The sequence below is a fragment of the Mus caroli genome, chromosome 1 (assembly GCF_900094665.2).
Source record: "Mus caroli chromosome 1, CAROLI_EIJ_v1.1, whole genome shotgun sequence".
NCBI lineage: Eukaryota > Metazoa > Chordata > Mammalia > Rodentia > Muridae > Mus > Mus caroli.
In genome coordinates this window covers 90,318,982-90,331,411 of record NC_034570.1, presented here as the reverse complement: position 1 = coordinate 90,331,411, position 12,430 = coordinate 90,318,982, and the positions used below count along the sequence as shown (strand labels likewise).

The 12,430-nt window shown below is 36.7% G+C and overlaps 1 protein-coding gene across 19 annotated transcripts in view; it reads left to right on the top strand.

Annotated features, from left to right (window-relative positions):
* Ppip5k2 (diphosphoinositol pentakisphosphate kinase 2) overlaps positions 1–12,430 on the top strand; it is a 62,964-nt gene that overhangs the window by 564 nt on the left and 49,970 nt on the right. For 17 of the 19 annotated variants that reach the window (XM_021169217.2, XM_021169211.1, XM_029474432.1 and 14 more), the window contains exons 2-3: positions 7,680–8,073; positions 10,208–10,403. In XM_021169217.2, coding sequence (XP_021024876.1) covers positions 7,960–8,073; positions 10,208–10,403 — 310 coding nt within the window. In that variant the 5' untranslated portion in view covers positions 7,680–7,959. Of the gene's footprint in view, positions 1–49; positions 305–428; positions 578–7,679; positions 8,074–10,207; positions 10,404–12,430 lie in introns of those variants that run through there. The other 2 variants (XM_029474426.1, XM_029474425.1) reach the window with 2 other exon arrangements.

Below are 12,430 nucleotides of genomic sequence, written 5' to 3'. Positions count from 1 at the left end.
GGAGAGGCGACGTCTCCGGCAGCCCGAGGCTCGCCGCCGCCTCCAGGTGTTTGCTTTGTCTCTGCTCCACGGTGCGGATGCGGGACACGTGCTCTTGCAAGAGCCACGGACAGTCGCGGAGGGCAGCGTGCTTGTGGACGAGTGACAGTACAACCCCGGGGTCCCTTTCAGGCTTGATTTCTCCTCCGCTTCCCGAGTCGCTTCCTCTTTTCTTTTCTAGAGTTTGAAAAGCCCGAAATTGCAGTCCCGCTAGTTAGGGAGCTACCCACGTTCGACTTGTATTTGGATCTCCGTTCAACGAGGGGTACGCCGTTGTTTGGCTTCTTCTTTGGGGAGAGGTGTCTGTTTCATTCCCTATCCTTCGCTCTGCTTGTCTTTGCTTTCCACACCCACTTCCAAAGAACAAAAGCACTGTGTGTGTGCGCAGCGGCTTTGCACGGTTAGAGACGAGGTTGCAGGTCAATGCCGCACCCGCGCCTTATCGATTACACAGCGTTGCGTCCTCCCATGTAGGTAATGACCTTTGGATCTCATCCTCGAGGTTCTGAACAACTTCCTGAGAGTTACCATTCTTGAGGTTTGTGGTAATGGTCGTTTTGCTTTTTGCGTCCTGAAAGACTTAGCCATAGAAGTAGGAAGCATGGCTGACTTAAGCATTAGCCTATACCGGGACAGGATTTTGTTTCACTATTACAGTTTTTTTTTTTTTTAACTGAAACCCGTGGTTTTAGAGCAATAATATAACGATAGCTGATATTAGTGTGTAACAGTACCACATGGTTTGCACATATATTGTCATTCATCCTTTCAAGAGTCTCGTGAAGGTTGTTAGGTTATTATATTTTTAAGCCGGAAAATGGAAAGTTAGTGAGGTAGTGGAACTTACCCTGGTTACATTTTGCCACAGGAAAACCTTTGAGTGTTTACTAGAAACTAGATCAGAATCCAGCATCTGTATTCAATTGTCCTGCCATTGCTCTTGTTATTCCAGTTTCTTCACTAACATTATCAGAGGTTATGCATCCATAGTGTGCTTGTGTATGTGTGTGTGACAAATGACAGTCGTGATCTCTCTGCAACTTCTGTATGTGCTGTAGAGTTACATATTTCAGACTGTCGCATGTGTTTTCTGCAGCATAGGCTGCTTTTTGAAAAGGCAAGTGGAAAAACTGATGACTAGAAGGCTCATAATTGTACAAAGCTTGCTATCTCAGTTTTTAAGTAATTATAAAGTTATTAAATTTAACAATTGACAGACTATTGAATCTAATACTAGGCATAAGAGTAGTTCATTCAGTCTTTCTGACAGTTTGAAATGTTTGATAATTAGAAACAAAACAAAACCCTGAGCACTCACATCATTGTTAGGTGTGAAACAGATCATTGGGAAAGGTACGTATGGAGCAGAAGGAGGCAGAAAGGTTAAGAAATGTGTTTGGGGGTTGGTAGATGCATGAGAAGAGTCTGGGAAGCATTCTTTGAAGTCTTCCAGTTTATTTCAAGAATAGGAACTTGCTCTAAAATGGCGATAAATTCCAAAGCAAAGAGCTAACTCAGCAGAAAGGTAAATTCCAGGCAGAAGCGCTGACTCAGCAGAAAGAGGTATACCTTTTGAAGAGGGAGAGGAATCAGTCATTTGCCAAAGTTGTATGGAACTTGGAACTGTCTTGGTTTATATAATCAAAGACCTATTCTAGCTTGCCTTTCCTAGCAGGAAGAAGCCAGTATTTGACACTTTTTATGTAACTTCTTCCTAGTGCCTTGGAATTTAGCTATCATTTATAATAATGTTTCCACTAGAAAATGCTTTGGGATCCCAGGAAAACCAGTTATGTGTTTGTATTCCGGTTGAACAGCAGTTGTTGGAGCTCCAGTTTCCTTTTATTTTTTTTTTTAGTTGAAATTTACTAATTCCGTGGCTGAATTTCTGGACTTTAGTGGAACCTATGGAAAGATAGCTTGGGAGACTTTTGTAAGGGAGCTCTAAATACTATACAGGACTGATGGCTTATTCAGGGTGTTAATTTAAGGAAGAGGCAGCTCTAGCCAGAATGAGTAAACATATGAGAGAGAGGACTGTTTGTCCAGGGCAGTAGGTCGTCCAGTCTGGAGCAGCCAAGTAAAACTGGAGCCTTGTAAAAAGGTCTCCACAAAGACCATCAGAAGAGGATCTGCGCAGGCAGCCTTCGCTAGAAGGTTCATTCTAAACTGAGTTGCTTATGTTTGTTTTGCCAGTTAAAGTCAGAAAAATCTTATTTATAATCATAGTTAAACAGTTATAGAAACAGCTAATGTTTACAGAGTCCTTACTGCATGCTAGCTGTTCTGGCCGCCTGCATTCTCATTTAATCTTCAAAACTGTATCTGATGTATAACCTCATTCTGTCTGCTGCCTAGAGCTGCTAAGGAATTTTGGGGTGGGGAGCAAGAGTTAAAGTTAATTTTTCAAGAGTGGAGCAGTTCTTAAAGTGAAATTCCAAGCAATGTCAGCATCACCTTGGAATTTTAGGAAGGCAAGATATTGGACTCAACCCTAGACTTTGCAGTCTAATAGCTCCAGTCCACCAAGTCGTTCTGGGAGATGGTAAGGTTTCCTAGTGGCTGTTTGCCATGTGAGGAAACAAGTAAACTGAAACACATTTCGATTTTTAACTAGTGTTAAGTCTCAAACCTAGCTTGCCTGTCTGTTCATTAAAATATACATTCTCTACTTAAGAATTTCTGATCAAAGCTTTTTGTGATAGGCCAGTAATATGTTTATTATTATGATGCAACCCGTTTATTTGAGGACCATTGCTACAAAAGCAATCTTAAAACTAAAGAAAGGTTCAATTCTGATATTTGAATAATCCATGCATACTTCAGACTAGGCATTTAATATCACTTTGGAGCTCATGACTGAACATTGATCAAATTATTGAGTATTGTGTGATGCTATGGCCATAGGCAGTGGAAGTTGTACAATTTCAAGTGAAATAATCATTGAGAATGTTCTAGATCTCCTCAGATTCACCTTAAATTTCATTTTGTGAGAAACCATATACCACATGAGAGGGAAAAAATACTCCATATTTTCTTAGAATTTATTGAACATTTACACTGTGATAAAGAACAATGAAGTTCTGTTTTGTTGGTGGTGGTTGTTTTTATGTTTGTGTTGTCATTGTTGTTGCTTATATTTGTGACCTTAGATTTAAACAAACCTGGCTTTGCACAAATTTTTATTAACTATTTGATAACTGATTGATTAACATAGTTTAGATTATTGGAAGACTTGAACCTCACCTGTTCAGTTCAGATAAATGATAGGCATTTATCTATGTACTTCAAGTATTTATAAATAATCCAAAGATGATTGAGAGACCATTCATTTGCAAAGTAGTTATTGCTTCCTTTTTGTTTTTTTGGCTTTACATTAAGACATCTATCGAAAATGTATCAAAGGGAAAACTAAAGATAGTGTTGCTCATTATCTGAGTAGGACGTTAAAGCCATCTGAATGGCTCAGACAATTTGTTTGCTGGCCTAAAACTGCATTCATTGTTGAGCGACATGTTAGGAAGCCCTGCATGTAAAAACTAAGTATTTAACATATAAAAACATAAGTTCTCTTAAGCTTTATATTTTGGAGAGTTATATAAAATGCATGCTGTTCTATAATAAGAGGACGGTAAGATCAAATGGATGAAGAAATCTTGGAATCTGGTAGATATTGTGCAGGAGTATTTATTACTTGAGATAAGCCAAGCATCGGTAGGATGGAGATTCTGCTTCTTCAGCTTATATCCTTCTTCATTATAGGAGTGTACTGGCTGGTTTTGTGTGTCAACTTGACACAAGCTGGAGTTATCACAGAGAAAGGAGCCTCCCTTGAGGAACTCCCTCCATGAGATCCAGCTGTAAGGCATTTTCTCAATTAGTGATCAAGGATGGGAGGGCCCAGCCCATTGTGGGTGGTACCATCCCTGGGCTGATAGACTTGGGTTCTACAAGAAGGCAAGCTGAGCCCAGTGATGGTGGTGAAGGCCTTTAATCCCACTGCTTGGCACTTGGGAGGTAGAGGCAGGGGGATTTCTGAGTTCAAGGCCAGCCTAGTCTATAGAGTGAGTTCCAGGACAGCCAGGGCTATACAGAGAAACCCTGTCTCAAAAAAACCAAAAAAAAAAAAAAAAAAAAAAAAAAAAAAAAAAAAAAGNAAGCAAGCTGAGAAAGCCAGTAAGAGGCCACCCCTCCATGGCCTCTTAAGGATTACAGTTAAGTGATTGGATGAATCTCAGAAGAGACTTTGAACTTTTGACTTTTACCATTATTGAGACTGATGTAGACTATGGGGACTTCAGAAGTTGGACTAAGTCTATTTTTTATTATGCTATGTTTACGTATGGCCCCCATAGACTCATGTTTTTGAACAAGTCTATGGGGACCAGGGAGTAGAATGTGATGGTTTGTATGTGCTCAGCCCAGGGAGTAGCACTATTAGAAGGTGTACCTTTGTTGGTGTGTCACTGTGGGTCTGGGCTTTAGGACCCTCATCCTAGCTGCTTGGAAGTCAGTATTCTGCTAGCAGCCTTCAGATGAAAATGTAGAATTCTCAACTCCTGTACCATGCCTGCCTGGATGCTACCATGCTCCTGCCTTGATGATAATGGACTGAACCTTTGAACCTGTAAACTAGCCCCTATTAAATGTGTCCTTATAAAAGTTGCCTTGGTCATGGCATCTTTTCACTGCAGTAAAACCCCAACTAAGACAAGGAGATAGTCTGATTTTCTATACTATTAAAAGTCCACAGTCATGAAAGTGGTGAATATGTGTTTTGCCTCCTGCTGCTTCTAGTGTTTTTCTTTCCTCTCCTTCAGTTTTCTTTTCTCTTTTATGGCTGCTTGTTGGAACTGCCTGAAAAACCTTAAATGCCCAACTCCTACTCAAACATAGTAATTGATATGGGGTATGTCCAGAATTTAAAGTACAGGTACCTTTAATGTATGAATGTATATTTAGCCCTTACACAGGATATGACAGGTACAGTTTACATAGAAAGAAATTGAGGGCTCAAGACTTCAAATACAATTTTAAAGGATGAGGATCTAACATTGGTATTTTGACTCCTGAGTTCATATTTCTAAGCAATTGGTACAGCTTTTAAATCTCTTTCTTTTTCCTCTCTCATATATTGAAATAGAATTACTGAAAAATAAATGAAAGTCCTATCCAGCCTTCTGTTCTATTGAGGGATAATTGTTCTGCCTACCATTCAAACAAAATTCTTCACTGTCTAGCCTGCTTTCTCAGGTGCAATTCTGAAAATGATTTTACTGTCAGTCCTCTGAATGCACTGTCGTTACATCTCTAACACCATTTTCTCCACTTTTCCATTGCTTGCCTGTTCTACTCCATCTCCTTTGAACACAGGAAATACACTAAGTATACTTGTACTTAAGTATTTCATGTTCCTTCCCCAAATGATCTCAATGTATCACCCTCTGGCTTTGATACAATACCATGTGATTAGAGAAGACTTCTAACGAGTACTCCTTCATTGGCTCATCTACTCCTGTCTTTCTTCAGTGATTATAGAAGGCCGGGTTCTAGGGTATAAGCTTACAGTTGTGTGGAGGACGTGTACTCTCGTCCTCTGGGCAGCATTAAAGACTCAGCTGAACTTCATAAGTGATATGTGCCTTGGAGTTGAGGCAGTAGATCAGTTACTAACTCGTATTGTTTGGGGAGAAAAATCAAGGTGATGTACATGCCTTCACCCCCTATTATCCTCCATGATTTCTGCTCCCACTGTCCACTGTTCATTGAAAAGAATAGTATGAAATACAAACCAGTAAGTTGTTTGCTTGTTTTTCTTTTAAGATTTATTATGTGTTTAATGTAGATGGGTGTTGTCTGTATGCATATCTACACACCAGAAGAGGCATCAGATCCCATGGAACTACAGTTGTGATTTGTCGTGTAGGTGCTGGGAATTGCACTCAGGACCACCCAGTGCTATTACTAAGCCAGCTCTCCAGCCCTTCAAACCAGTATTTTGCAAATAGCAATAACAATCAATCCTATTTCTGCCTCTGATCATTGGATTGTTGACTTGAGTTTTTCAAAATTTTACATTTATATATTCTAGGCATTTCACAGAGAATATTTAATGGAAAAAAAAAGCTAGAAACCAACAACAGTAACAACAAAAAAATGACCCTACAGTACTACCTCTAAAATGAGGTTGTTATATAAGTCATTTTTGTTAGAATACTTAAACTAGGGATGTAGTTGTTTATCCTTAATGAAGTGATTCTATATGAAGTAAATAGTATTTATTGAATAAATACATTTATTTCAGTAAATATCTATCAGTATTCTTTTAGATTTTCATGTTATGTTAGTAGAAAGGTTAATTGATAGCAGTTCAGATAGAAATATAGATTTATTAAGTATTTCTGTGCAAAGCACTACGCTACTTCAGTCTTCACAGTTCCAGACTGTTTGGTATACTCTCATTCACTCACACACAGGCAAGGGGGTTGATGGATTCAGAAATGCTAGCATAAGTTGTTAGTTCTTAGTAACAGATTAATATATTGACTCCAAGCTAAGGGTCTTTCTACTTCTAAAATATTTGGATATATTTAATGGGAAGAACAGAAGCACACAGGCCCCAAGGATGTGTTCAGTAGTCCACTTAGTAACAGCAAAGCAGACTGAACTCCTCTGTTGTGAAGTTACAGAAGGTTGTGATTTCTTTCTTAGTAAGAAACACTTCTTAATATTAAACAGTGTAGTAGAAATAAAAAGCATTTTTAATAGATAATTTCTACTCTCAGGTTTAATGCCAAATGATTTCAGCTTTCATAAAAATTTGCTAAAACCAAAGCTTACTGAGTAATTTTATATTTTATTGAAAGCTACCAGTTAAACTTTAATCAGACTTCTAGAACTAAAAATTTTGGATTGTGCTTTGTATATCTATCTAGCATATTGTTCAATTTTTTTTTTTAATATCACCAGTCATCAAATGAAGTATTTGCACAATTTCATCTTGGTAAATAACTAACTTTAATATCACCAGTGTTTAAATACATGTAAACAGCTTTGTAAAGAATACTTTGAGATTATGTCATTAGCATATGATAGTTAACTAGTGGGTTTTCATGTCGGATTTTTATGAGGGCATGTCATTGAATCACTTACAGTTTCTTGACAAGCATATTAGGAGGCTGTAGTAATTTTTCTGGGCTTGCTGTAGCAATTGTTCTAGTTTAAGCCCTCAGTCTGAGAAGAGTTGAATGAAATCTTGTTTTCAGTCTACTAATTCATGCAGAAGAGCCGTGTTTTGTCTGTCTTTGTCTACTTTTTTCAGATACTTCTGGACTGAAGGTTTGAATTTTTAACAAAAGTTTTTTTTTTCTTTGCTTTTTTAATAATTTCCATCATTTTCTTATTATCAGGTACTTTATGGATTTGAATTGAGTGTGGTCTTTTGTTATGTTATGTCATCTTAATCCACTTGCTCTGATATATTCTTCTGGAATATAATCTTCATTACTTGATTTTATGGATTTCATTTTGGTGGCCTTTGATAGGTTATTGGACCTGATTGTCTAATGTCATTCAAAATTATTTTTTGTGAGTATTTTTGAAGAATGCTGTTGAAATTAATTGCTTGCATTGCGTTTTAGGTAAAAGGAGGATATCTGTTCCAACCTGGGCAAGCAGCAGCCTCGTTGTCCTTGGATTTTAAACTGCAGCAGCAATTGGTTCAACAATGAAGCAATGATATCTGAGAACAAAGGAACACTGGCCAACTAAATGTCAGCACATTTCATGCGATTGGGTGAAAACACTGCAGCAGACCTTGGTGTCAGCTGGCAGCGTGAGAATGTGCTCTTCTGACACCATTTATTTGAAGCAGCTTTAGTATAGATTATTTAAACTTTATGTATATCAAATTCAAGAAAAATGAGTGAACCCCCCAGATTCTTTGTTGGGCCGGAAGATGCGGAAATCAATCCTGGAAACTATCGTCGCTTCTTCCACCATGCTGATGAAGAGGAGGAGGAGGAGGATGAGTCTGTAAGTGGTTTCTTTCTTTCCTGATGAACCAGTACAGTGCAGAATGTTCATTGATTACTCCTAATACAAATGAATTCTGTGATTTTAAATAAGACTACTTCTTTTAAAATTGGGTATTTATTTCATTTACATTTTTTAATGTGCAAATTTGTTAAAAATTTGAAAACTTTAAGTAATATTGAATAGACAGGATATTAAAAGTAGCTAGCAATAAGATCCTTACTTTAATGACAGTTTAAAGTTGCTGTAAGATACTAAGGAACTACTTAACTTAAGTTTATCAAGTTCCACAAGACTATCTCAAAGGTTGCATGTGTGTGTGTGTGTGTGTGTGTGTGTGTGTGTCTGTGTTGTCTGTGTGTGTAAGAAACTAATGTATCCAGTGTCTGTGAGTGTTGGGTCTTAGAAACAGACCATAACTGTTACATCCAATTCCTTGTTCTACTGCTCACTGTGTGTCTTGGTCTTCATTCTCCTTGCCCTCAGGCAGAGACTATTTTGTTTTGGGAACCGATTTGAAATACAGACATAAACTATGTGTTGATTTTTTTTTTCTTTCTTAAATTTCTAATTAAAAATAGAATCTCATTTTAAAAGAAAAATCTGTCACACTTGGTAACAGTGGTAAGCTGGGACTGCAGTAGCCAATTAGACAGTTATTTATGTCTGAGAGGAGAGCAGCACTGTTCACAGAGAAGTCACTGGGGGTGCGCCTTTGAAGGCTAGGTGGAGTCACACTCTTCTCCCTCCCGTCAGGAGACATTTCAGTAGCAGTGATATTCTAATTAAGCAGCTTTGGGTGAACCTTGACCATCTCTGAGGAAGTAAGCCCTCCACTGATATTTTTGTGCCATGCTTTGTTAGAGCTGTGAGAAATAGCCAGTAGAGTTGACCTGTGAAATCTTCGTTAGGAAGGTGATAATGAGCCCTTTCAGGATTCTTGATAAGGAATAACGGGGGGCCTTAAGATGAATGGTGGGGGGAGTAGAGATAGAGACCCCGAGATGGTTGTTGTTTATATTGTTTGATTTATAATTTAGTCCAATACTCATTTGAACTCCAGTTTTCATGTTAGAAGAGGCAATGTAGAATTATTTTTCTAAATGTAAAAAGACAAGAACAATCTAATCCCCAAGTTTTTATTGCTACATTTATGGGTAAGTTTTATGAACCACTTTGAACAGCTTTATATAGTGTTATATGAAATAAATAAAGTGATGGAAGAGAAAAGAATTAGATGCAGCCTTATGTGGTTGATAGAACTCTGAAGCTCAGGAATGAAAAGGCCAAGATGAAGTGCAAAGAATTAAGAATGAATATAACAAATTTGTGAGCATGATGTCCTCTGTATGTTACTGTTTATATGCTGTGTGTATTCAAGCTTCATGGTTGATTCGGTTACAAGTTCAAGATTAATGAGATCAGTAAGTATTGGAATGTCAAGTATGAATGTTGGAGGGAGTGTCAAAGTTCATTGGCATTTTCTATCAGTGAGCCTTTCTCTAAGTTCAAAAAGCTATCTGTGACCAGCTAATGTCCCAGCTCAGTCTACAAGAAGACTTAACACTGCAGCTTTGTAGTTAGAAATGCATTTGATTTTAGACAACAAAATTCTTTATCTGATTCTTACTGGACTTTTTAGTTGGAATAGATGGAGTTTTGTTCTTGTTTGTATTTTTCTGCCTGAAGATAATTAAGTAAATGCTAGAAGCAGGTGAAGAAGGAATGTTTATGTGTACTTTAAAATTAATTGAAAATAGTAGCAATATGCTGAAGGTGGGCTTTTTATTAAATCTATCGATCTATTTATTTATTTTGTTTTTTTTTCGAGACAAGGTTTCTCTGTGTAGCCCTGGCTGTCCTGGAACTCTCTTTTGACCAGGCTGGCCTCGAACTCAGAAATCCGCCTACCTCTGCCTCCCAAGTGCTGGGTGGGATTAAAGGCGTATGCCACCATTGCCCAGCAATTTTAATTGTTAAGTAGTTTAAGTGATAGACTTTGGCTGACTTCAATAGTGAATATGTCAGTTTTACTGATTCCTGTCCCTCGTCTACTGCTGAAAGGAAATGATGACAGTGATATTTTAGAACACCTATTAGGACAACATGTCATCCTGTGTTCTTTCTGTTTTAGCCACCAGAAAGGCAGATTGTGGTTGGAATATGTTCCATGGCAAAGAAATCCAAATCCAAACCCATGAAGGAAATTCTGGAACGGATCTCCTTGTTTAAATACATCACAGTAGTGGTTTTTGAAGAGGAAATTATTTTGAATGAACCCGTGGAAAACTGGCCTTTATGTGATTGTCTTATTTCTTTCCATTCTAAAGGTATTGGAAGGTGGACAGGGGTGTTTTATCCTATCTCATTGTAGAAATAATACATACTTCTTATAGAATATTGGATAAGTGAGAAATGAAGCTAACTCACAGATAAGGGATGTTAACATTTTGATATTTCTTTCTAATCTCTTTCTTCTCAATGTGTTTTTTAAAAGTTTAATGTGATAGTTACATGTAACTTTATATTTAGCTTTTCTTAGATTTTATCAAAATTTTCCACACCATATTTTTCATGATGTGTATTATATAAATGTATAACTTAGTTAACTAATAACCAAACATTTGGATAATTCCTAGTCTTCACTGTTAAAGTAAGGTTATGATTAACTCTTTTAATATATACCTTTGTTTGCACAGATCTGCAGATAAATGCTTTAATTATTAGATATTTTAAGTCCTATATTTCTACCACTTAGAAAGTGACCTGGTATTCTTTATATAAGTGCACATACTTAATTTGTTAAGAACTTCCAATTAAAATTTTAGGGCTTTGCCATTTTTAATTGAATGGCAATAGCAGTTAAGTTTAAGTACTAATGTTATAGTAAATGCAGTAGTGCAAATTTTTGCTCAAAGCCCTCCCCCAAAAAACAAACAAAAAAATTATTGCTGTCTATTTCTGAAAATCTTTTTAATTTTGTAAATTACTTGTTTTTTCCATTAATAAGTTTGTAAGTTTTAGAGTTTGTTTTTGTATTAATCATTACCTTTTACTCCTATCCCCCAGTAGTTCTGAACTGTGCTAAGTTTTTTTCTGTATACTGGTAATGAAGATTGATTTTCATTTTTCACCAAACCTAGTCTGATCTTGGTTGCCTGAGACTTTTTTCTTGAGAAATTTTATATTTCCTGTACATGAAAGTGCTCTTTCTTACTGTTACATGTTCTTTCTGTGAAAGCTGTTAGCTCCTAAAAACTCCCTGCTGTCTTAGGACATACTCTATATGTTGTCCTTTGGTAAGAGACTCTTTTCTCTTTCACTAAACTGAAAGCAGGGACTGATTGGCAGCAGGTGCTTTCCATTGCTCAGTCCTGGTGGGAAGCTTGAAGTCACGACATTGAAACCTTTCCTGGTGCAGAAGACGTTATAGAGTCCAGCTGCTGCTTAATGCATTATTAAAAAACTAAGAGAAATTTAGACGTGCATTTTAGCCGAACATAGCTTTTTGATTAAAATTTTAATACTTAACATTTCTAAAATTTCTTGTAGTGATGGAGAAATGTTATGTCCTCACAAGCGGTTAATGTTCATAGTTCAATCATGCACTGTCCTGCTGATTGATTTTTATCTTCCATAGAGAAGATATTGATGAGAGAATTGTCACTTAAGGACAATAAAAAGTAGTATTCTTTGGAAGATAATGCCAAGTTTTCTAAGTATCTTATTCACATTGAAAAGCTCTTAGTCTGCCAGAATCCTATTGGTTAGAGGGCTTCATGCTCATTGACAGCTGAGCTTGGCTTTAGAGATAGGTAAGTTGGCTAAACAGAGGCAGGATTTAAGCATTTTTTTTTCTTTTTCTTTTGTCTGCTATGGTGCATTGGAGAATTTTAGTGGTAATACAGAGAGTAAAATATGATCTCTGAAATTTTTATAGTTTTTTCAAATATATTGTAATCACATCTACATTTGACTCATTTTCATTATTATTAATCGTTTCAGTAGTCTAGAAATTTTAGTAGATTAGTTTTTATATCCTAAGGTGGCCTAGCTGGAGCATGCTTCTATTCATATCTTTATCTTTTGCACATTTTATTGTTTATAAATCCATTTTTGGTTTTGCTTCTATTTTTAAAGGGTACTGTCAGCTAGTTCATATTTAGACATGAAAATATCAAATAAAAGAGACTTGTGTATTGAGAAGATTTTTAAAAATCAAGTGATATGAAACATTTATTTGTAGATTTCTCTTTATATATGAAAATATCTTATCTTTCTATCAGGTGCCTTTAAAGAGTCAGATACAGGCTAACATGAAACAGCCAGTGACTTGTTATGCCATATCAATGATAAT